This window comes from Amphiprion ocellaris, chromosome 24 (genome assembly GCF_022539595.1).
Source record: "Amphiprion ocellaris isolate individual 3 ecotype Okinawa chromosome 24, ASM2253959v1, whole genome shotgun sequence".
Classification (NCBI taxonomy): Eukaryota; Metazoa; Chordata; class Actinopteri; family Pomacentridae; genus Amphiprion; species Amphiprion ocellaris.
Genome location: NC_072789.1, coordinates 6,254,149 through 6,280,566, shown reverse-complemented (window position 1 = coordinate 6,280,566; position 26,418 = coordinate 6,254,149). Strand labels below are relative to the sequence as shown.

At 42.4% G+C, this 26,418-nt stretch overlaps 1 protein-coding gene and 1 long non-coding RNA gene across 2 annotated transcripts in view; both read right to left on the bottom strand.

Annotated features, from left to right (window-relative positions):
* Positions 1 to 2,090, bottom strand: part of LOC118469706 (uncharacterized) — a 34,567-nt gene extending 32,477 nt beyond the window's left edge. Inside the window, exon 1 of the long non-coding RNA XR_004846657.2 lies at positions 219 to 2,090. This is a non-coding gene — a long non-coding RNA (uncharacterized LOC118469706). The remainder of the gene's footprint in view (positions 1 to 218) is intronic.
* A 7,661-nt stretch (positions 2,091 to 9,751) lies between these two features.
* slitrk6 (SLIT and NTRK-like family, member 6) lies at positions 9,752 to 24,821 on the bottom strand. The gene is made up of 2 exons (XM_023261615.3): positions 24,318 to 24,821; positions 9,752 to 13,743 (listed from the first exon to the last, which is right to left on the bottom strand). The coding sequence occupies exon 2, from the start codon at positions 13,726 to 13,728 to the stop codon at positions 11,188 to 11,190; it is 2,541 nt and encodes an 846-aa protein (XP_023117383.1). The 5' UTR covers positions 13,729 to 13,743; positions 24,318 to 24,821; the 3' UTR covers positions 9,752 to 11,187.
* Positions 24,822 to 26,418: the final 1,597 nt, after the last annotated feature.

The following is a 26,418-nucleotide window of genomic DNA, read 5'->3' as shown; positions in this document are numbered from 1 at the left end:
ACATGCTGAAATTAACCTATTACTCCCGCATTGAAGCCTACAGAAATCAGTACAGGCATCACCAAGCCAACTTTACCTCAGCACACAGACTGCCCTACCAACACTGCACGCATTTAAAAGTAAGGACTTCCAGATTTCGATATTCGGTTACAGTAGGCTATCATCAACAGAATCCTGAACGAATGCAAATATGCATAATTAAACATAAAATTACTTACCGTTAACCAAAATGCTTCAATGAGCTTCGGCTGTGCTTCGGCTGCTCACCATGTGCTCACTCTGGCCTTAAACATGGCTGGAAAGAGAAACTCTGGGCCGTTTACACGTCATCAAATTGTATTTTACATTAGCAGAACTTAAAATCAAATTGTTTCATGATAAACTGAAATTTTTAAACTCTGATGAGGTGATGGTAGTGTATTGAATCAAAAGGCATTATTTCTACGTCATCCAAGCTCAATAAAATAACATTTACAAGTAAAAAGTCTAACTATTACAGAACTTGATTTTTTATTTCACAACAATATATTTATTTAAGTTATGACCAAAGGTCCACAGAATTACTTTTTAGAGTGCAGACAGCTGAACAGCCACCAGAAAGACTGTCATAGTTTACTGCAGATTCAACCTTACATCTGCGAGAACCGACAACAGGAGGAGTGAGTGCAACAGGCTCCACCTGCCCACCTTCAGCATTACCAGGTTCCCCCTGGGAAACTCAGAAAACGTCAGCAGCACACAACACAACACAACAAAAACTAGGCATGATAGTTGGCCAACAATTTCCAAAACACTCCATACTTAGTTCTTATATACAGACATTTATACTTACGGGTTACAGTCTACTTCAAATAGGAATGTCCAGTCCATCATACACCAACTCTATGCAGACCCCCCCCAGGCAACCCACCATCTCCATCCTGCACCCAGCAGGAACACTAAGAATGTTAGGAGAGAAACAGACAGGGACCAGGAGAACTACACATTGGGTTCACCAAGCACATTTCACAAAGCAGGGCTCTGCCAAACAGTAGGACTGTAAAACAAAGACATAACTGTAGCCAGCATTCACTTACCAGTTCGTGCAGTACCTACCTTAGGAACGCTGAAGGCCCAACAACCTGGAAAACAGGATCACCAATAAAATCTTACCGATTTGGCACCCATTTCCGGACTAACAAGTTGTTGTTTACCAGATAACCTGGTGCAGAGCTCTCCCTATCCAAGAGCACAGAATCAACCAAAGCACCAAGGGAAGGATCAGCTCGTTGTTCTGCTACCAGGTCACTGTGAGAAACTGATAAGAGATTCAGGTATCACCACAGTCTGTTTAGGGCCCGACTCTGCCTCCTGACCACACACCGTCCAGGTAGCTGAACAGCCACCAGAAAAACTGTCATAGTTTACTGCAGATTCAACCTTACATCTGCGAGAACCGACAACAGGAGCAGTGAGTGCAACAGGCTCCACCTGCCCACCTTCAGCATTACTTTTTACAGGACATTCAGCTTTCCAGTGGCCTCTGCCTCTACAGAAGTAGTGAGAGATGTTCTTCTGATCCCTCTGTGCCCGACTGCACACAGACTTGTCCGTTCTATGCTTACCTACTGACTGATACTTACCACAGTCCTGAGCCCTGTAGTCACCCCGATGTGTTAGCACATAGTCATCAGCCAGAGTCGCTGCTTCCTCTGCTGTCTTCATCTTATGTTCAGCTCCTGAGACAACAGCTCCAAACCACGTTCTCACCACACTACCGACCCCCAACGGACTCCAAGGGAGTTCGCTCTGGAGCTTAACAGGGACAACCACAGCAACTTACCAATGCTGCACAGCTACAGAACTCAGAAAAACCACCACCGGCATCATAACCTGGCGACAAATTTCCCCTGAGCAACTAAACAGAATATTCCAAGAGCTGAGTACTCACCCCAAAAAATACTCACCACACATGTCTCAGAACAGCCACAACGCTCCGTTCCTCATTAACTGGTGAATGAACAGGTCGCACACAGCGTCACTCCTGACACTACAAAGCACCTGTCTTCATACACAAAAACACAGTCTACACACACAGAAGTACTCACCCAGAAAAGCTACCGTTGTTTACGCTGGTTGGACTGTTTGGACGAGCCCCCATTTGTTACAACTTGGCTCCAAAAGCTGCAACAAAACCAGGAGACAACAATGGTGTGGTGACTAAAAGACAGTTTATTGCCACGCAAAACAAACAATTGGGCATTAAAAACCCAAACCAAAACGCAGAGTCATGCTGCTGGAGCCCCACACAGCAGCAGCTCCTGTCAGAGAACCAGCTTGAATGGAAGTGGGAGAGATTAAATGCAGCTGATCCACTAGATCACAGGTGTGGCTCAATCAGGTGACGACTGGAACAGGCACACCTGGTGTCCAGGTGGAGGGAAGTCACAGTGTGCCATAAAGTCTTGAAAATAATATGTTTTTAGCTCATTTGAATGCAATTTAATTCACACACTGTAAAACAATGAGTTACTGTTTGTAAAAATACAGATTTTTGTTGTGGACATAATGTTTTTTTTTTTTCTTTTTCACAGTTAACATGTAAATTAATATGTATTTCCTGTAATTTTACTTGATATTTCCTGTATTTACCAAAACAAGGAAATCTGTAAAAGAATGTTACATTTTACACATTTTTCTTTCAAATAATGGCAGATATCTGTAAAATAATTAATTTTTTGTTGATTTAAATACAGCAAAACCCTGTCTTTTTATTTTCAAGAACCAATTGGATTTGGTTTAGAGGAAGGTTTGACTTCTCACGCCAGGTGGCCTCTGCTTCTCTCTATCATGTAGGAGGCTCACTAAGGCAGTGTTGTCTGAATAAAATTGCTCTTTGAAAGTATAATCTGCAATTGTTATTATATAGAGAGCAAGCAGACATGGTGGTAAAACACATCTGTTTATCGTTTTGACAGAAAATGATTGCCAATTTGGATTTGTCAGAAAAGGAAATCGACAACGCATGTAATCAAGATGACTTTGAAAGTAGTATATCTTCAAGAATACTGGGATGAATAGTGTTGAAAGTAGTCTGCAAGTAGTATTTTGGCTTTGATTTCTCAAGGAGAGTGTGCAGTGGGTGGAATCGAGTGATGATTGCATCTTTTGTAAGCTTGGTAGCCAAACTGCAGAAAGTCTATGACATGTCGCTTCACTAGATGATAACTAAATGTACGTGACCATGAATACAATCAAACATGAGGGTTTCTTTAATGAAAAGCTTAGACTCAAAATTCAAGAATTCACCATTCAGAAATGCAGCTAATTCAAGTGTGTCCAGGCAACGAAAGCCAGAAAGGTCACATCTGTTATTAGATTTTTAATCAAATGTGAGTAAATATTGATTGGATTGCGGATGAACATGACATTTTCCCATATTCTAGCCACTTCAGATGACTCTGAATGAGCCACATATCTTAGATGTAAATTAATACTAAGCCTGCACAGATCATTTTGTGTGCATTTAGAAGTCAATAAGTCATTGCAAGATGCTGATACACTGCAAAAAAAAAATCTACATTACATAACAATTTTAACATAAGTAATTTTTTTTTGAACAAATTATTTTGTAGATTTCCCTTGTTTTGTTAAATTAGAGATCATAACTAGTACAACTGCAGGATGGGAAGAAAGACATTTGTGGTTGTTTTTTGAACAACATGTGACCATAAAATTATAATGTGTCTTTTCTACAGTATATGATGTATACACTATGTTTGTTTCCTCCTCTGTTGTTTTCTGGATTGTACTCAGCTGCATGCCTTCGTCCACCCGGCCTCCGTTGACTCGTCCCGCCTGCCGTCTCTGGAGCTGAAGCTGGATTGGAACAGACCAAAGTACAGTCCAATCACGATGCCAGCTGCCTCTCAAAAGGCTCCTTCATCTGGCAGGTGGCGCCACTTCTTCTGAGGGGAAGCTGAGCTGGCCCAGCAGAACTTTGGAGATGTGTTCCAGTGGTTGGTGGATGTGTGGGGAGATAGAGAGGGACCTTTGAATTGTTCACAAAGGAAAACAGGGAACCCATTGGTAGTTTTAGTTTAGGATGCTACTGCGGTGTGTTTTTGGGTTTTAAGAGGTGAACAGGAAGAGTTTTTTTCATATTGATTATCTTTTACTTAATGCTACATTAGCTTTAATCAGGCCATGACTGAGCAGCTAGCTCGGTCTGTCTCTTACTGATTTTACTTTTTTGTTATTCTAAATATAAAATGAAAATCAAAGCATTTTTAAAATTTCGTATATCTCTTTTTGATCACGACAAGGAAAAACACCTTGTATTTCAATTTTAATTTTTGTATTTTAAAACGAAAATCAAATAACCACTAGTTTTTTGTTTTTCAATACACGTTTCAGAACGGAAAATCCAATTGCCAAAACATACACGGACCATAAAGCGCCATCTATTTCTGTTCCTGTCCCACCATTTAATCAATCCATTGGTCATGATCCCACTGAGGCTGTTAATTTTCCGGTAAAAATGCCGCACGCAACCATTAAAAGGACAAACTCGACTTTAGATATTTGCACAGCACATTCCAGGAGCTATTTAATGATGAAGTGCTGCAGTTTATTTGTTTTGGGCACCCACTTCTTCTCACTCTGCTTTCTTGTCTGCTTTTCCAGATTGTGACAATGTTTCCCAGAATGCCAGAGACTATGTTTGAACTTTCAGCCGTGACATCCGCATGTCACTACAGCAGCTAGACAAGCTTCTATGACTTTTTTCCTTCTTAAGGAGGAAGAAAGCACTTTAAGCTTCTTGTCTTTTGGTTGTACATTGCACTGTGGGTTATTGAGGCTATGGGTGGTGCAAAAACTGTTGTTTCTGCAGAACAAAATCATATCATCAGGAGGAAAGTGACTCAGCAACAGCACTGAAAACACCTCAGAGTAATACAACATTGTCTGCAACAAACAAACAAGAAAAATATATTGTCAGTGGACAGTTTTACAGTTCGGTTTGAGGGATTTTTTTCCCCTTCTCATACAGTTTTACCTGAGAGGATGCTCACAACAAAAAGATCCAATACAACACATCCCATGACTAAGTACTTCTGATGTTCGGGCTTCGAAATTGGGTCACTGGCTTGGTGTTTAAAGCGAGTGCCAAGCGAACAACAGGATAGGGGTTCAGCGTCCATGGCTTCATCGCAAGCTGCTCGGGCTTGGCAGGCAGCATCATAAGATCGCCCCCAGGGTAAAGCTCTGCAACAGACTACAGTTCAGTCAGGAAGTGGGGCTGTGCTCACAGACAAAGTCACCCCTTAGAATGGCACTTTGCTCACGGTTGTGTCTCCAGAATACCCTACACAGCATGAGGACCCTTGATGTGAGGTAATGTCGCTCCACTCCGTTTAATACTCGCCCTTTGATTCTTTTTTACGCTTTTATTTCGCCAGAATGAGAGATTTAAATAGCTCCGTTAACTGCGCCAAAGATTATTGAATACAGATTATTGAATGATACTCAAACACCTAATGGATCACCTGGCAGTGATTACAGCTCCAATTGGCATTTTAATGGACAAGTCTTCCCATCGCTTTGCATAAACGTGCATTTCACACACGTCCGCCTTCCGTTGCTCAAGTGCATGCTGGGATAGGCTCCAGCACCCACATCATGACCCTGCGTCACAAAAAAAAAGAGAAAAAAAATGAAGAAAATGGATGGCTGGATGGATTGATGGACGTGCGCTTCATTCTAAATCAGGCCCCATCAATTAAAGTGACCACATGTGGACTCCAACCAAATGATAGAGACATCATGGAGCGAATTTTAATGCACCTCATATCAACTTTTAGAGGCATTGCGGAGGTGTTTCATGCAATTAACTCACTTCAAAACCTTGATGAGGAACAACTGATAAAAATCCTGTTGAAAATTTAAACATGTACTCATGTCAGTGGACAAAGAAGGCTTCTGAGCACCTTTCACAGTTCAACATAACCAGCTACCAAGGTTTGGAAGGTGAAATTGTATGATTAAATAAGCAAATGATGCATTATCTAATTAAAAATGTGTAAATTTGCTTCCATTTCTACAACAGACATCAACAAACTTGATAGAATTAGATTCTTTTTTGTTTTGCTGGCATGTAAAAGCCAGAGGTTTTTACAGATATCATTCTTTTATCATTCCATGATTCAGTCAACAGCCAGAGAACATTGAAGTTTTTAGGGATAAAATGTTCGTAAATGGGGTTATGAATGATATATGAGCTAACCCTTCTGTAACAACCTTCAGAATATAGATAGGAATAAAATTGAAAAGTTTCTTGTCTGTAAGACCTACTGAAGTCAACGTTTTTTGGCTCACATTCTGAGAAAAAAATGATTTTGAGAAGAAATCATTGAGAAAGATATGTACTGTAAATATCCAGTTTTTAATACCATGATGTAACTTCCCCTTTTGACTACTTACATTAAATTATTATTTAAGGTTTAATGTTTGAATATACAATTGATGTACTATCCAATTAAATATGCCCTAATTTGCATGCATTCCTAATAGGCAAACTAAGCTCAATAAACACCTCCATGTCTTGTTTTTTTTTTTTTTTTTAAGGATGTTTGCATTTAATTAGTTAAAAAGAAGCTAAAAACCCTCCCAAATCTCTTGAAACTGGTGCATGAAAACACACATTGCTTCTCGGTGGTTGTACTTCAACACTTTATGATTATTCGCATATTTGATCATTAAAAAGATCAAGTGTATTGAATTTACAAGTATTCAAAATTTACTTTGATATAATGGTTAACCCAACTTCACAAGGTTATGTAGAACTAAATGGAGCTACTTATGTCTAGGAATTTCAGTTTTGATGCTTGAGTGCATGTGTCATCATTGCAACTCGTAAATAATGTCTTTTCTGTAACGAGGACAGAGAATGAAGAAATACTCAACTCTTGTACTTGAAGTTAAGTTAAAAAATGCTGTAGCCCAATGTAAAAAAAAAAACAAAAACACTCAGTTTCAAGGTAAAATCGTGCATTTAAATTAAAACTGAAGTAAAAGTGTTCAAGTATTGGCATCAAAATATACACAAATAGCAAAATCAAAAGCAGTCCTTGTGCAAAATGGTATATGGCTAATTTCTGATGCAGTCATTGTTTATCACTTCAGTGCTGGAGCTGGTAAAGGTCATCATCTGCTGCTTGTGAAGTTCCATCTTAATCTATAATATCACATCAGAAATCATTCATTGATTATATTTTGTATTATAACAAAGAATCTGCAAAGCAGCTAAAGTTATTATATACACGGACTGAAGTAAAAAGTGCAATATTTTCCACAGAATTTCAGTAGAGTAGATGTATAAAGTAACAAACAATGGGGATGCTCAAATGAAGTAACTCAGAATTGTACTTTCATGCAGTCCAAAGCTAATTTCACTTTCCATTTATGTGTCTGCAACTCTTTAACCCTTGTGGGCCTCCAGCAATTACACCCAACTGTGCTTTTGTGCCGCCTTTCTGCCGCTCACTGTTCATTAAATGTCAGTGGGAATTAAAAGCAAGGAAGCACTGCAGAACGAATACAGTAATGTGCGGGGCATTAATTGAGTTCTGCTTACTACAACGAAAGTGTCTCGGATGCAAAGGAGCGATCAATACCGTTGCCCAGAAGAGACGCTCCGTCGTCGTGCTCTCAAATATGAATATTAATGACTTGTGGCTGGAGGGAAGATGTAACACATAGAGCGTTTTATAAATAATAACTGAGTGAGATGATATAGATTTTTTCAGACCTCTGTTTGAAAGGCTTTTTGCTAATAAAGCTAATATATCATCTGCGGCACAAATGAGACAGTGGACACTCCAGTGAGTGCCAGTATTAATGGAGGGGAGCACAAATACTAATACTGCAATTACATACAGTGTTATTTGGTGCATCAAACACATTATCTGTGCATTTTCTGACATTTTTTTTAGCACTGGAGAGGAAAAAGAGGTTACTGCCAAGTCATTCATTCGAGGTCAGAAGATATGATTCTGTTCTGGCCGCAATGCAAAACAAACATAGGCAGCGCTCGATATGGATTGTAGTCACAGCTGGTTACTGGTGTATTGTGTGGGTCTGACTTTGTTTGTGGCTCCGTGAGTCAAGCTTATGTGTGCTTGGAAGTGTGTAAACAATGTCTCGCTTTCGCCGCTGGTTCCCGTTTCACTTTGAGCCGCATTGTGTGTTCCACATCTGGGCCCATTGTCCGGGTTTCCACATAACCGCATTACATGTGATTACAGTTCGCCGTGTGCATGACGGCGTCACTTTGCAAGAGTTTCATCTAAACATCCATAGTCATTAGGTTAGCTTATATCCAACAAGAGGTACTTAGACCTGATGTGCTTCTATTTGCATCATTATTGTGCAAATTTATGCAGCAAAGTGCAGCAAAAACCTCACATCACCTACTGAGTGCGAGGAACCTGGAATATAAGGCTGTTAACATATCAGAAGAACATGCTGCATTGTATATAACGCTGTTGACAAAACATATATATCGTCAGAATAAAAAAAAACTTTCAGACACACAAGACTTTGTGCAACATTAAAATATTCTGAATCCAAGTTGTTAGTTTTTAATTGCTGGAACCACAACACAATAAGGTGCCTGTGTGTACTTCATTACCTCTGCTTTGAGTTGTGGTTGTTTACTTATTAAATGTATTCAATGGTGCAGTTGCATGATGGGTACCTTGGTGAGCTTCATTTCATAAGCAGATCCATTTATTTGAAGTCAGCCCCAGAAGTATAGAATCCCTCTGAACACAGTTATGCACTTTGCTAATGTCTCACCTTTGAAGGGGCGGCTTGCTCATGAGTCTCACAGGATCAAGCTGCAGAAGGTAATTTGTCTTCCCTGCTGTGTGTGTGTGTGTGTGTGTGTGCGCTGGCATCTTATGCCTCTCCGTCTTTGCATGCATACTTTAAGAGATTTGTGCGCGTACAAAGCTATAAACATTTATTTAGTCACGTTGGTGGGGTATCTGTGTTTAGATGCTGCACGCCAGTCCTCGTGCCGCGAGGTTATGCGCGCGTTCGTACAAAAGGAAACATCAGATCCATCAATTATGATAGAAAAAGGAGGAATTAGAGAGGGTCCACTATTGTCCCCAGAGAGAAAGCGAAAATGAAAGTCATGCAGAAAAGCATGGCTGGCACAGGAAAAAACCTCGCAGCCACTGTTGTGTGATTAAGGACTAGGTCTGAGCCATCGTGGGGGGCTAAATTATTCACACAGCAGGAAAAGAACCAAATGTTGTTTACACAAGTACATCCGTGCACATACATATGTGCACTGTGGTGGACTGATAACACATTGAGAGAAAATGGCATTCTTTTGCAGTCCTGGTGCCTGGTGTGTCAATTAGTGGAGAGATTTTGCACTGCAGAGAAGCAGAAGGTAGAAATTCTTGCAAGATATAATTCTCTCTCTCTCTCTCTCTCTCTCTCTCTCTCTCTCTCTCTCTCTCTCTCTCTCTCTCTCTCTCTCTCTCTCTCTCTCTCTCTCTCTCTCTCTCTCTCTCTCTCTCTCTCTCTCTCTCTCTCTCTCTCTCTCTCTCTCTCTCTCTCTCTCTCTCTCTCTCTCTCTCTCTCTCTCTCTCTCTCTCTCTCTCTCTCTCTCTCTCTCTCTCTCTCTCTCTCTCTCTCTCTCTCTCTATATATATATATATAAATATATATATAAAATGTGGATGCCATCAATTCCTTTCTAACTTTCTGTAATATTGCAATTCTTTATTTCCTGTTTCAGTTACAACTTCTGTTTATATTCTGTACAGCACTGAAGGCACACAAAACCAAAGATATAATGGAACATAAGTATATACAAAATATACAGAATAAATAATTAACTCTAGTTAAGTAGAAAAGCTACAGAGTGTGTGCTTACATGAACTGTTCGAAAAAAAATTCTAGGAGTCTCCAAGAGGATGAACGCGTGTGTGTAGTAGAAATCCCGTTGCAAAAGTCAGTTGCCAACCGTCCATTGCTTTAGCCGAGAAAAAAGTTTGCCGGAGTCCGTTGTCGCGTTGCAGGAAACCGGAGCTTTTGGATGATCGTCTGTCACCGTCAATGTGCTAACAAGGTTAATATTTCCCAAATCAGTTTAGACGATGCCAGCGTGAGGAAGGAGCAACGTTCCTGAATGCTTTTGTATGAAACAGAAAATGGTAGCATCGACACATACGCTCATACAAACACACACACTGGCTGATCATACACATTAGTGGCTCATTTCTTCTGGCAGAAATAATAACAATAAAAAAAAAAAAAAGTTTCAGCAGGACTCTGTTGATTGTCATGCACCATCTTATGGCATTTGATTAGTGCAATGCATTTATTTTTTTTTTTACAAGATTACACTTGTGTATATACTGTACTTGAAGTGCTCTACTTACTGACTGCAAGAATAAAGGAATCTTTTATCCCCACAAGGTATAAAAATAAATAAAGTCCCTATGACTGCAACTGGATCAATCCACTGACAGGAGTGTGGGGCCACTGCTGTCGTCCTATGTCTGTTTTTTTTTCTGACGTACAGTTGGCAATTCGCTGACTCTACAGCACAATGAGCATTCTGGGTCCAGCATTCCAGCTGGCTTATGTTGACAGAGAGCGTAATCAGGTCATACCCCGAGTCAGGATAGACTGATTAAACAGCAATTCTGGGTCAAGTGGTGATTGAAATTCACTCACTTCTTTGCAGACATCTGCTCCATTCTGTAAGGATGTCAGGAAGGGGGGTGGTGGTGGTGTGTGCGCGCTATGTGGATCGATTCATTTGGCTGCGGTAACACAATGGAAATGTAATCAATCATAAAAGCTGATCGAAGAGAGGGGGTTTTCGACTCAGGCCTGCTCAACAGACTGTGATAGCTTCCAGAAGTTACATTTGGCCAACAGACAGTATACACACCTTTCACCAGCTACATAACATGGCTGTCAACACATGAAAGGTAACAAAAAAAAGAAGAAACCAGTTACATTCTGTGCTACAATTAAACTTAAAGAGATGTGCCCATGATATATCTCTATATATATCTATATATTTCACACTGTGGTAAGTACAAGAGGGCAAACAGGACAAGGCACTTGGCTCAAACATAATATAGATAGTTGTCTCTTTCTTTTTTCTGCATAAGCTCAGTTAAATGCAGTTTGATGCTCCAGAACCTCCAGGTAGTCTGGCTCAGTATGCAGGTTAGCTTTAAGTTCAAAGTACTCATTCTTAGTTTGCTCAAGCATGACCTTTCGTGGTCTGGAGTACATAATTGTCTCCATAAGCTTCAACTCCTCCTGGTGCCCCGGGACCTGTATGTCCACAGCAGACTGAAGTTGGGGCATGTTTTTCCTAAGATACTCCGTTATTCCGAGCTGCTGCAGCTCCTTCTCCCTCTCCAGAATGTTCCTGTACAGGGAGTTGGGGTTCCCGAGAGTGACGAACTCCGCCGGACACTCTCCGGTCATGGGTCGGAACTTGGAGCTGGGGTTCCCCGTGAGAGGAGACGTGTTCTCCTTCTCCATGATACTCCGGCAGACGTGATGCTTGGTGTTGGGATCATCGAGGCTATAATCCATATCTGCGTCATGCTCCTTGTGCTGGGAGCAGTAGGTCGGGTTGCGACAGATCTGCACAATGGGACTGTGTGATCTCTCCTCGTACAGGGTGGCCGACCCCGTTCTTTGCGTCAGAGTGTGGTGTGTGGTTTTCTGCCCGTACATGCTGTAGTGCAAGTGAATGGGCGAGCTGCTGCTGGTGTTTTCCCGGGGCTGCTCCTCCGCCGCCTTTCTCTTCGCTCTCCGCCGCCGCCGGTGCACCACGAACACCACCAGACCGGCCGAGCAGAAAATAATCATGAGGACGAAAATAAGAAGGCTTAAGATGAGCACAGAGAGCGGGATCGTGTCTGTGAGGGAGAGGAGCAAATTCCTTTCACCGCCGTCAGGCCCCGGCGTGGCAGTCACACTCTCCTCTCCACCTGGGGGCAGAGGGTAGTACGTCCCTAACCCGGGGCAGAGCATCTCATGATGAAGGCTTCTTAGCTCAGTCTGCATCACTTTCTTCGGGGTGTGACACAAAATGGAGCCCACCACTGTGTCCTTTCTGAGTTTCTCCACCCATTGTTTGAGGCTGAGCAAGTCACAGCTGCAGTCCCAGGGGTTGTCCTCTAAATAAATCTGCTCTAGTGAGTCGAGTTGATCAAGCACGTTGCTCACTGGCAGGTGCATAAGCAGATTTTTCCTCAGGTTTAATTTGGTGAGGGGCACATTGCGAAATATCTGCGCTGGAAGAGAGCTTAGCAGGTTGTTATTTAATGACAACAGCTTCAGGTTTGGCAGGGGATTAAATGTGCCTGGAGCAATCTCTTTGATAAGGTTGTATTCCAGATACAGGTATTCAAGGTTGTGGAGGCCCACAAACATTGTGGAGGAGAGTTTTTCTATCCGGTTGCCATTCAAATACAGTTTTTTCAAACTGCTTAAGCTCAGAAAAGTTTCATTATCAACATAATCAATTCTGTTGTTGGCCAAGTTGAGCAGTTCCAAACTATCATATGTAACAAAATCATACTTCAAGAGTCTCTGAATCATATTTCCTGTCATTACCAGTTTAGTGGGGCTTTGCTGAAGTATTCCGATATCGGATACCTTTTGAATTCCTCTGTCCTGACAATGCATCAAAAACCCAGCCACAGGGTGATTGTGACAAGAACAGTGCTCCACACAGGGGCTGCCGGGAACGTGAGACGGTGTCGGTGCCCTGGCGTCATCTTTGGCGTTAATTAGCTTGGGAATCTGAGACACTTTGGATGAAGGAGTAACAACCATATCCAGTGACTTTGATGGCTCCTCCAGGTTAATATCTGCGTGGGACGGGCAGAGAACGTCCCGCTTGACTTTAGCCAGAATGGTTCCCTTAAGGTGCTGCGGCGTGCTGCAAATCACATCCCCGATTGCCGACTGCGCCCTCATGTTCTCCATCCAGATTTTTAAATGCAGAATATCACAGTCACAGACCCATTCGTTGTCCTCCAGGAGAAGTTCCATAATCCGTCCGATGTGCTCCAAAAACCCCACATAAGGCAGTGTCTGGAGCTTGTTGCCACGTAAGTCCAGGTGAGTGAGGGGCACAAAGCGGAAAATGTTGCTGGGCAAAAACTCGATGGAATTATCGTTGAGGATGAGGACCTTGAGGCGGATCAGTTTGTTGAAGGCCCCCGGTTCAATGACCCGAATGAAATTTGTGTCAGCTTGGAGAAACTCCAAATTCACCAGGCCTTGAAAGGTGTCCTCTTTCAGAGTGACGAGAAAATTGCTATTTATGTGGAGTTTTTTCAGTGAACTCAGAGTGCTAAAAACCCCTGGCTCCAGCTCTTGTATGCTATTACCCCCGATGTGTAGCGAAAGGGCATTCTTAAGCCCTTCCATTTCCTCGGCACGGAGCTCAACCAAGTCATTTTTGTGAAGGTCCAGGTGGAAGGGCACACCTGACGGGACTTTGATTTGGGAGATTTTGCTGATGTTTCTCTGCTCGCAGTTAAGATGAAGGATGCCGTCTTTACCCTCACAGGAGCACAAGGAGTCACAAGATTCGCTAATGGAGGATGATGCCTGTGAGGGATGGATATCTTGGGATCGGGCCGCGGTGAGAAACAAGCTGATGAAAATGATACACGGCAGCATTTCGCTCGGCGATATCTGCAAAGAAAGGATAGAGGCATGGGCAAGAAGGGGTGGGGAGGACAAAGAAGAGCATTAAGTGTACTTGTTTTTGAAGTCATGAATAGGCATTCACACAATCAAGTGCATTGTCCTTAAAAATAACTCTACTTCAGAGACTGTGAAATGATATTTAGCCCTATTATTACACTTTAGCGTTTATACTACCAAAGTTCATGCATTGGAACACAAACAACAAACTTGTATGAATTTGCAGTATGCATAAAGAGAAGCCAATCATTTATGTAGTGCAGGGTTGTCTTTACATACTGAACATGCATGAAAAACATATAACTGTGGCTTACATGCTACACACCTTAATATTCAGTTTTCAGTGCACCTTCATAGAGTTATCAGTGTGATGGGTTCATTCCTTTTTATATGTTTCAACTTGATGTGGCATTTATTTCATGTATGACTAGTTTTGTTTCGTGTGTAGCAGCTAATGGGAATCCTAATAATCCTCAAAAAACAGTCTTCAGAATCTATCAGGACACTGCATTTTACCACTTTGAGTAAGTATATTTCACAGAGTGAGCAATGACAGTAGGACAGCATTTGTTGCTAGTGACTCACAGCAGGATAATGGTACATTTAAAAAAATGACTCTCATTTGACTGATTTTTCTGCCCTTTATATTTAGACTGATCTGAACAAAGACTTAGTCACCGTGAGTCATGCAGATGCAAAAGTCAGCTCAGTCCATGTCAAAGCAACATTTATAACAGCCATTCTCTATACAGAATGAAAAATAAATGGCCGTGTATTCACTGCGAAACCAGTTAACCCACATGAGACTGGACTGTAAGGGAGAAGATCACAACACAAGCCTGTATTCATCAATCTGCTTTCTTTTACTGTTAAGCTGACTGTGTTATCCTGCTGTTCTCAAACTATCCTCTAAGCCAAAACATGTGTAGGGGCACACAGAGTGCCATTGAACGCAGCAGTTGGAACGAGCTCGCCCAACATCACTGTGAGTGGGATTTATGTTGAATGACAAGAGAAACGCTGAAATGTGATTTTAATGATGAGCAGCCTCAGCACCACATCTAAAGCCATTACATTAAGCTGACTAAAATCACAATGGATCAAAGGCTGGATCCCTCTCGAGGGTGGGTGAGAGGGAGGGCGGGGAGGGGAGGGGAGAGGACTGGTGAACTGTGGACATCTTCCCCCAGATCAAGGATCAACTAGATATTCACAGTTAACTAACAGAATTCTTCAAAGGGCTCCAATGTGAGGAAGATGACAGCTGTTCATGTTAACGAAGCCTAGATTAGCATCTGGAGAGCTTCAGTCTAGCAAGACCGGGCAAGCCCAGTTCAGCCAATACTGCCTGTGTTCGTCAGAGATCGAAACCTCTGACTCATGATCGATCTAGAAATGGCACTCTACCCTATTTTTAATTCCAGGAAATAGTTCTTGTCTGCCTAATAAGACGCAGAGCGCAATTTGTAGGAGTTATTTGAGGGTATTTTGAATGTGCCCTAAAGCAGGTCACGTGGTATTAAGATGTTTCGGAATGTGGATTGAAGATGAAACATAATCCATCAAACACTTGCTACAGCCTGCCTGTGGATACAAGATGATTAGTGTATTTAGAGGACATTCGAACAAGCCTGACACAACATGAATGTTGCCCAAGAACCTTGAGAAGATCTAAGCTCTAAAAGCTAAATGTGGAGCATTCTCTGAAGTTCTAACTAGTTTATTCTTTCTCCACGACCTTTTTGCCTCGATCCATTTTTGTGCTGTTGCGTAAAGTCACAATTATTGATGAAGTTAACACCATCTTTGAGGTATTCTGGCATGCAGCCCAAGGTCACTAAACTTTGCAGTCAGTACCGACTGATATAGACTTACACTCCTCACTCCACAGATTTGAAACATTGGAGAGAATTCTACACAAAAAGAGACCTTAATCATCAAACAATCAGACACACGCTCCTTGTGCCAGGAAAAGAATAAATCCCTATGAAAACAACTGGCATTCTACCTATGGAGTTCAGTAAAAGTGCATAAATGCACTAGTCATCTTTCATTCCACCCCATAACTGATTTCTACAGGGAATCACCACAGCATCAGACAGAATACACCAGAATAATTAGTTGCATGTTCTTGCCTCCAGGGAAATCAGGTGCTCTGAGCCGGCTGCACAGCCGTATAACAACAACAGGGAGACCCGTCATTGAACAATCGTTCAGATTGACGAGTAACTTATTAAAGATCATTTACAAAACCAGTATTTACACACGTTCATTAGCAGCATCAAAGGCTATTTCTCAAATGGGAAGTGATGACTTCCAGGGAGCTTGTTTTGGAAGGAAAGCATTTACCTACATCTAAAAAAGAGCTGGGCTGTATCTGAAAAGACGTATTGATATGTAGGTAGAGAAAGATAACTTTCAAAACAATATATGGAAAGATAAAAATGTGAAGTCACACCTTGGCAAAGCTTACAGGCTTTGGAAATCTCCCATATTTGTAAAGTCTTCAAGACATCACAGCAAGTGAAGAAAATTCCATCTCCAAACAATAATACGTGGAAAACTGGGAGATGTGATTGTCTTTGAGCTCCAACTAACCACGTTTATCAATGAAAGATAATGTGGTAAAACATAATGAAACACAAAAAATCTAATTTGTCAAACCTATTAAATATGTATTGTTTAGACAGAGGTAACAATCAGAGAGGCTCCAAAACAGCATCTTTGGCCATTTCCTTTTTAATTATTTATCTACATTTACTTGTTCGGGAGTCTGGTGGTGGTCCTGGTACTCTCACCTTCATGACCCCGGTGGCTCAGAGGGCAATATGAAATGAAACAAAGTCTATGAACAGATGTTATTGGGTGCTGCCAGATAACGCTGCTGAGGGCAGATATGGAAAAGGCAACAGTCTGATACGTTCCTTCTTCTGTTTTTCAAACAGACTTCTCTAAAGCGATCCATTTTTTCAGGCAATCAGTGTTGCATGGAAGTCAGCGTGACGAGTGCAGGAGATGAAAACACTCTTCCGCTGGCAGTTATTTTTGTTTTTTTATTTACAGATTCAAATGCGCATCTCTTGCTGTTCAGACAATTCAATTAGAGATGTGCTGAAGCCCTATGAGATCTCTCCTCGTGCATGCGAGTGAAGCCAACTCATTGTCCAACATCAAATGAGATGAGGGAGAAAAAAAAAAGTGGTGCAGAGCCGAGAAGGGCAAGACGGCAGAGGGGAAAAAATTGATGAAGGAATATTTATCACACACCGAGCCCTTCTGCAACCACAATAACATACACATTAGGCATTGTCCATTTATAAACCCATAAACAGCGTGCTCCATCTTTATCTGGCACCCAGCTATGGACTGTATTGTTCCAGTGCAGTGAAGGGCTCCATAATATCATAGAATAGCAACCAGCACACAGAAACACAGCTCTGAGGATCTGTCGTCTTTTCATATTGATTCCATATTCACTGATTATCAAAAATAAAACTCCTCGGGACACGCTGCTCATTAGCAGCCAATTGATTCGGCTCTAGAACGTTGCATGGGTTGGCGAAACAAGCCTGCACAGCTCTTATAATGATGTGCTCAAATTCAACTTTTACGCTCCTGAGGTTAGAGGTCATATTCAACACATTCCAGTCCTGCAGGTGTCAATAATTCAGTGTTTTGCTCATGGATGCCTCCCTCAACCGACACTGCGTTGGGTTCACCGCCCTGGCTCCACCACTCTCCATTATGAGGATCACCTTGTGTGCTTAAATGCTCTTTTCTACTTTGGTTTCATTTTATTTCCTGTCTTGGCTGTCCACCAGCGGGGATAATTAAGCTCGATATGTTACATTAACTGTCACGACTTGTCTGTGTTGTGAGAATAAGCAGTGGAGCTACATAAAGTTTTGCTGCTCGACTCACAGCATGAAATGCCAAAAAAAACCCCGAGCATTGACACCGAATTTGGCTTATTTTCTCTCAGTATGAAGTGTCACTGAACCGCTGACATTTTGACTTTCAGACTTCTGGAAGACAATGCTATTCACGCTGAGCACGCCGTCTTCCCTGAGAAGCACATATGCCCTTGCCTTCCATTGATTTTTCACGCTTCATGCACTTGACGGCCAGAGCTCTGCAGCACCACTTATTTTTATCATCTATACATTTGTCATACTTTGCAGCAGATCGACTCACACACACGCACACTAACACAATACAGATACAGTAGATGACAGCAACGACGTGAACCTGGATTTGAACTGTACCGAGGAGCTCGCACACGGCCCAGCTGACAGTTTAGGATATTATTTTTAGATAATATGAACACAGCTATAGTCATGTTCTGTCCTCGTCGCTGTCAGAGTAAGTAAAGCATGCCAGAGCCACAAACGGCCCATAAGGCAGGAGCCTAATTCCTTTTCCTGTAGCGTGAGGCAACTTGATGTACAAGTATGAAAGGCTTGTTATCCCTAGTGGCACCCGACAGATCGAGCCATTCTCCCAACTCAGTCAGGACTGATAAAAGTCACTCCGTATTTGCGTTTCAAACACAACATGCAGATATCTTGTGGATATTCCCGAATGTTCTTCGGTTTTTCCCGCTTTAAAAAGCTTCGCAGTCACCTCAGCTCTTAGCATTTTATGACCTTAGTCACTCCTCATTGCCAGGCTACCTGCAGCCATGGTGATTAATGGATCTTGACAACAGGGAGGTTGAAAGAGTAAAATTTAATTCACTCAAGTCTGAGGTTCGCTGACAGAGTCGTATAAATAATGCTTAATATACTGATGTGGCCACTACATGTGTAAAAGCTGAAATGGAAATGCAATCTGAGCCAACATAACAAGGATCTATGAAACTGTAGTTTCATACATATGGGATTCCATGTACTTTTTTTTTTTTTTTTAAACAAGTAAGCTCTGCAGCTGTTAATTCAACCCCACATTGTCCCTCCTGGATAGGTGTTAGTCTGCAGCAATCCGTGTTTTCTCCGCCGACTGCTCTACCACGCTGAAACAAAGATCCTTTTGGCTGTGTTGCAAGCATACAGCCTTAGTGATCAGAGGAGCGAGGCTCGTGCCCCATGCTCTGCTGGCGGCGACAAGGATTGCATCTTTAGAGACATCGTCAGTGGCCTGTTATAAAATCTGATCAGCTGTGCACTTCCTTGTGCCACGCAGCAGCTTTAACAGCTGGCAGCGGATCATATGGGGGGATATAAGCAGTGTGGGCCTCGTACACTGAACTCCTTTACAGATGGAATCCACATACAAGACCAATGCCAGTGCAGTTTCTCTTCCATTGTGCTCCGCATTGCCTCCTCGCTTACAGACGCTCTGCTGGTGGGCCTTAATTTCTGATAGAGAACATATGCATGATAGGACTAATAATAGAAGCACAAAGGCTTCTTTGGGCAGCGAGGAGGGGGTTGGAGGGGGTGGTGGTGGTGGCTCGGCTCCCCTGGCAAGCGTGATTTAGCAGGCTTGCATTTCAAATGGTCTGTTTAACTAATGCGCAGTAATTAGTGCTCCAGAAATGAGCAGGCATACTACACCAGTGTATAGCGGCATCAAGGTATGTTCTGTAGCGGGTGTGGGGGGTAGACCCATCTGCGTCACACAGATGTATACTTCTGTGCATTACTGTCCCTTTAAAAGAGGAAAAAAGAAAAAAAAAGGGACACTTTCTATTCAGGAGTGAGTCACCAGCAGGACTGGCAAACTGTAGATAAATTTGTGCAGAATACTCGATCCAGAGGCAGCTGGCAAATCACAAGCAAAGCAAAGCAAATGGGAAAAAAAAAAAAAAAAAAAAAAAATCTAGTCGAGTTTTGATCCAGATTGTTGCACAACAGCCATTGTAATACTAACAGTAATTACTTCTGTGAAGTTGAGTTCATTAGTTGTTGAACAAGTGAAATGAGGATGTTCGATGTGATTATCTTCGCAGTTTTTCTGCTGTTTCAATTGCCCATTTAAAAGAAACAACCGCCTTCAGTAGAGAGCGAGAGAGGCAGAAAGAAAAAAAGAAAAGGCCACAGGGGAATGGTAATGACAGTCTTATGATTCACGCCATAAATAGGAGTAGATCTGCCATCTGATACAAAAAACTTCAGTCTGAGCGGAGCCACAATATTACAGGTAGACAGACCTGCTTACTGGGGATAAACAAAAGAAAGAGGGCACCACCTAGAACATTCTGTAGCAACAAGACGGAGGAGATAATCACAGCTTAGCATATGTGATCCGCAAAACATGTCATTATTTGGTGACCAACTCAATAATTCATGCATCAGCTTGGAGGAAAATCTACTCTTGATGCTACTTTTTGCTCCCTCTAATGCAACTCATCTCATCTGTTTAATGACAAATCCATGCACGTCCTTGTGACATTCTTAAACGGGCAGATGCTAAACTGCACAACACTGTATGCTTTCAGTTATCCGGCAGAACCCTGCTGAGTTTTACTAATTGGAGAAACTCCTAGAAGCTGTTTTTATGGCCACATCTGCTTGCGGTTGGAATCATTAGCAACAGCTGAATGATATCTTTTCAAGTGACAAATAGTCAAGAAGCTGCCTGAAATATTAATTTTTGACAAATTCTACACAGCATATGTAATTTCATCTGTTTATTAGTGGTTCAACTCCCATCATGTTGGCGATTACCGTCATAAGCGGCTGCATATTTTTGGTAAGTAGGTGTAAGCCCGTGCATATCCATGAGAATGAATGGTGGCCCAGTGTTGAGCCCTGTGGATTAACTTTCACCCGGCAAAGGCATCTCCAAATTTCCCTTAGGTGCTGTGTTAAAGAAAATAAAAGTAGAGAACGGGACAGAAGATTGGCACCAAGTCACAGACTACCTCCGACTGTTTGGGGAAAACGTGTGGAGGCAAGTTTTAACTCTGACAGAAAATCACTGGTTGGATCATGTGTACCTCCCTATTTGGATTCTCCCACTGCTCTGCCCCTCTCCCTATTTATTCACTAGACACTTCCATAATTCATTTCCGTGTCATCGCGGGATCAGTTTAAGTTGCTTTATGATGCAGAGCCAGTCGGACGAACAGCTCCACCCATCTGACACTCAGAGCAGACGGATGCAAATTCACCTAAAGGAAATCCAGTTGGCCGCCAATGGAAATAACGAGACTCAGTGGAGGTGCCAGTGTTCGACACGGCACTCAAACAGAGGCAGAGCTGCTGGACTGACTGGACTGAAACATGAAAAGACTGGTAGATGTCAGCTTTTCAATGATGGTAATAAGAATGTGTGAGCTACAAGACAGACCTAAGGACTTGAAAAGGGGTGTTAAAGCGGGTATATTTTTACATTAAAGTCACGTCTAGCTTCTTAAAAAAGCAACTTTGATGCAGATTTACTTTGAGGTGTCTTGTTTTCTGCCTGTACAGTTCCTTTTTTTTCCCCAAGATAAGGTACTGTGGCTGAGTTAATTGAGTGTCTGATGACTTAACAACTACACACACTTGAGCTGACCTGCACGTCCAGCTGAACAAGACCTTTCAAGACCAATTAAGTAGGAATGCCACAGCGGGCAGTTAAAGAAGCCGGACAGCATTCTAAGCTCCTGCTAAAACCTGTTACGAGAACAAAAGCATCAAAGTCAAATCACAAAGAAAAACAACACCCTTAATTCCATATTTGTTTTTGGAGATGGATTACTGCCAGTCACCTCAACATGCTTGGAATCACAGAGATTAAAACGCATTTACACACAACAACGCAGCACGTCTGGCATTAGAGATGTGTGTCAGTGACACGTGACATCGGTGCAACAGAAGGGAGTGTTGCATTTCAAACAAAAGGCAGTGGGGTGTTTATTGTCCCAAATAATCTGCTCACTGAGCATTTCATCTGAACGCGAACAACAGGCCCATCATATTTCTAATTCTATGTGCTTTATTTTTTCCCCCTGCAGGTTTTTCAATATTCATGAGGCATTCAGGAACCTAGATAGAAAGAGTCAGCACCTGTCATGGCACAAAAAAACCCAAAAAAACACACACACAACCATGCTGCTGTGTGAGTTTCACTTGCTTTAAGTGTAGTTCCTGCATTTGGATTGAGGCCCTTTAAAATTTTTAAGTCAGAAGCACCAGTGCTTCTAGTTTGGGGAAAAAAAAAAAAAAAAAAAAAAACACTGCGAGGAGTCTATTGACTCGGCAGACTCCAATAAGAAATCCACTGGCCTGCAGCTCCCACCTGCTATATTCCTCTTGACTGGGAGGCTTATAGCAAGAACCGCTTTGAGTGAAAGAGCTTATTCCAGGTGTTTGAAACAACACACTCCTGGACAACAGCAGTCGACAGACACAGAAGGCCTGACAATTACATGGAAAGCCTTTTTTCACGGAGAGTGTGTTTCACAATACGTAAAGTCCTACCTGCTAATTTACGCTCCATTACTGCGGCACAGGAAACAGAAAATAGCAACAACCTGGCTTAACAGCAGGGTAGAGTTGTCTTCCCACTTCCTTTAATTCACTTGAAGGTCACCAACCAACAGTTGCGTGCATCTCATAACACTTTAACTCAGGCTGCTTTTTTGCTCCGGGGCTGAAACGGAGAAACACTGGGACTTGTTGCGTCCAGCGAGGGGGTTTGTTTCATTTCAGCCTGACACGGGATAGCAGATTAGAGCTCCCTCTGCACTCTATTGCCTCTTAGTGTGTGTGTTTTCATGCTTGTGCATCCTCAGCCTTGTTTATGCACTCGCTCTGACCGTCTATCAACTTCCCCGAGCGCCCTGCACTGTTCCCAGGCACCAATTACGGTGGGACTTGTCCCTATTTTTTCTCCTCTCTATTGGAAGTGATGTGGCCTGCCCTACAGGGTCGACACCACTACACCCACATATCTGCAGAGATCCTGCCAGCGCCCGCGGCCCTCCACCGCAATCCAGGAGAAATGATAATTATGACATCCACCCACTCAAGAGGCAAGAGATAGTTCAACTCCCTTGCCCCTTGTTCGAGCCCTTTTTTTGCCTGTGTGTGATTCAATATCATGCACTGCCTACTTTGTCTTTGAGAGGCTCCCCGATACATCTGCAGGATCTCTCCGTCTGGAAATAGTTAATTAAGTTTGCCTCATCCTCTCTGGCCTGGAGCTTTTTACCTCGGAGCTAAATCCGCACATTACTCCTCAACACCTGTCAGGCTAATTTCCACATTACGACAATTCAAACACCTCTCTGTTTCCCTTCGTTTGTTCAGTAGCACCACTGCACCACCTGATATCCAACATGTAAACATCAGGTGACTTTTTTTTTTGGTGTTTTCCCTGGGGCTCTGCGATCGCCGGTACTGAGCCAATGATCTGTCAACGCTGCAAAAAAAAAAGAGATGCTCATCTTCCCAAATCCAAAAAAAAAAAAAAAAACACCTCACGTGCAGACCTCTTAACGATACGTTGGAGAGGTGAAGAAGTTCAGAAAACTCCACTTGTGAGTCAACCTGAGTTTGCATAATAGCCCACACAGCTCCATGTGTCTTCAACAAAACACAAATCAATAAGTTATCTTCAGCTATTCCAGCGCATGTGACTTAAGCAGCCTATGCATTTATGCTACTCAGCACCTTTAAGCGGCAGATTATCAACCTATTGGTTCATCCGAGCAGGAAATTGGGGTCCAGACTCTATTTTGCAATTCAAGCTAATTAGACAATTCCTCATTAACTTGCACTTAAATACAACCCTCTTAACTGAGGAGGGGACAAGTGCAGTCCTGCAGGACAAAGTGAGGAAATTAGGCGTAAATGCACTACAGTGTCCTACATTTAATGGGATCGCCAAATTATGCTTGCTGATTGGCTAGAAGTCATGACGCAGTCCCCATTAAAACACACCTGTGACCAGTAATTATAAACGTTCATACCATAACTATATTTAACTGTGGCCATATGCCAAAACGGAAGAATAATGAACCATTTCCCCATGCAGAGGTGCAATTTTGGTGGAAAAAATCTCCTACTTGAGGCAAAGTTTTAGGATTTTTTTTTTCCCCCTTCTTTTTCTGGGTTGGTAACAAGAGGCTCACTGTATATGCACACCAGTCCGGATTACCATAAGGCAGCACAAGCGCTGTAGGATACAGTAACTGCGTGTGGCAGGCAGCCAGGTATGCTGGAGGTAATGGAGCCCCCTCAGGAAAACTCACTGGTCCCTCTCTGTTCCCCTTTATTCCCCCCTGTCAAGTCCGGGCACTTTTATGGGGGTATTTCGCCACTCGTAAAATTATGCAAGTGATAAATAGCCTGCGCTTTCTGCTGATTTACGCACATCTGGGTAGACAGTGCATTGTAGAGGAGTGGGTAAAAAGAAAAAGAAGGGGGGGTGGGGGTGAAGAGATGAAGCGCACTGGAACATACTTCAGCCAGTTGGAACCTGTCCATAATGGACACCTGGATTCCTTGTCACCTAAGCGGCAGATGACACCTTCTATTAAGCCAATCTGGTCTACAATTGTAAGAATGATATTAACAATAATAGCAAAAATAACAAAAATGCATCATTAGTGACTCTGTGTGGTGACTTACCGACTAAAACTGGTGAAATAACAAGAAGGCAAGTCCAAATGTGACCGCACTCAGTCCATCAGTAAATGCGGGGAATCGACGCATTGAGAACAGTTTCTCTTAAGCTCCCCTTAAAAAATAGACAAGAAAACTTCACAGGCTCCGTCAATCCCACCCTCTTCTCCTCTCTGCCTCGTCCTCTCGGGTCCAAACAGTCTTTCGTGGGTCTTCCACAGCTGTCACACACTAATTATTCCGATACGCGGCGAAGGTTTCACTCCGGTCCCGGGATGATGAGCGTAGCCCTCCTTCTTTCTGTCTTACAGCCTCCCCAGAATTAATTATGATTAAGTTGCAGGTTCGAGGCAGCACAACAAAACACCTGAAAGCGAGGCTGCTCTCTCATCTTCCTTTGTGTTTTTTTTTCTTGACAGTCCACTTGGAATCACCAAAAGCGCGTACCGTGTCCTGCTCTTGCGCCGCGACGCGCGCTCTGTGTAGTTAACCAATCTGCGATATATTGGAGTTGCTCGGTAATTTGCATGCTGTAGAGGTGGACTACAGCGGAGGGAAGGTGGCGTCAAGCGTCCTAGAATACACAGCGGGAGTACATGTAGTGGATTTCAAAATAAAACTCAAGGGTGAACTCTTTAAATGGATTTTTCAGTTTGGACACTTTTTACGCATTTTTGGCACAGTCTCCCGAACATCAAAGACATCTTAAAAAATAGAATAAAAATTCTGTACTGAATTCTGCATCTCTTCCCTCCAAGTCTCCCCAAGAAAATCATATCCAATCTGATTTTATTTGGAAGGGGAAATGCATCTAACATCCTGTATTTCACTGCTAATTTTTGTAAAATATTTATACAGCTGGGGGAAGCTCTAGCAGTTTAGAGAGCTCCGCCTCTTGGAGATTCTTACAATATCATACAAAAAAGAGAAAAAAAATCTTGCATTGATGGTCTGTAAATAGCTTGGCTGCAGCACCAAACCCAAAAGATGAATACATTGCCTCAACATATGCCAGGCGTGTACAGAAAAAGCACAAAACTGAGATAAATAGTCCAGCATTCACATAAGTCGCTGATAATACACAATTCCACCTCATTTAATTGGAAATAAAGCAGTTTCTTTGTGGGTAGATACACACTGAATAGTATGATGCAGCAAACTGTGGTCCAAGCTGCTCTACGTCCTTGAATTAGTCTCTGTAGTGTTAACAGATCCGGCTGAGTGGTAGCTCTGCATGACCTTTGACCTCCCCATGGCACCCCAAACTAATAAAGCACATCATCATCATTCCAGCCCACGCTTCTGTGTGATGACTGCAAAAAAAAGTCAAACAGACTGAAAGATCAAACCCCTGGAAGTAACCTTGGAATAGCAGCTGATTCATCTGAACCCCGCTTCTAATTCTCCGCAGCTTAGCGCCTGATCACTTTCAGATGGGCCGCGGATGCCTTTCTCACTGTGCGGCTTTACGCGTCTGCCGCTTAAAGCCAAGTGGGTTTGTTGCAGGATTAGCGGAAATTTACTCCCATCTGGAACAACACAAAGCGGAGTCCGACGCTTGACCCCCAGCGAGTGACCTAACCCAGATCCTCGATGGCGGTGGTCGAAAGGATCGAGGAAGCAGAAGAGAATAAGAATCGCAACCTTGAGAATACAGCCATTTTGCAGAAGAGCTGATGTACCACCAGCTGAATAATTTGCACCAAAGTATGCCTTGCAAGCAGGTTCAAACATTTGGACACACTAAAATCAATATTTAACAGTGCATTAATGGCCGTGATAATGAGCAAGTGCTGTGTGTTTAAAGCAGTTTTTGCAAAGTCACTCCTCAAATAAATCAACCTCCTAAAGTCTCTTTTCTCTTTTAGAGTAAATATACTGCATCTATTGCACCACAAAGCCGTTAATTAATTCTGTTGGTGAGTTTATGTGATGTTCCGAAGTAGTAGTACAGGCGATTTATCTCATGATGTTAGCTAATATTAAAGATATATACATATAAGATCTGTGTTTAAGGACTCAGCTCGGACAAGACTGTGGTTTGCTGCAGCCAATGAGGACACTGCATGCTTATTTACTTCCTTTCCATTGATCTCTTGTGTGATTA

Bases quoted from the DNA above. Each gene is read 5' to 3' on its own strand.
- slitrk6 (XM_023261615.3), bottom strand. From the start codon at position 13,728: ATGCTGCCGTGTATCATTTTCATCAGCTTGTTTCTCACCGCGGCCCGA.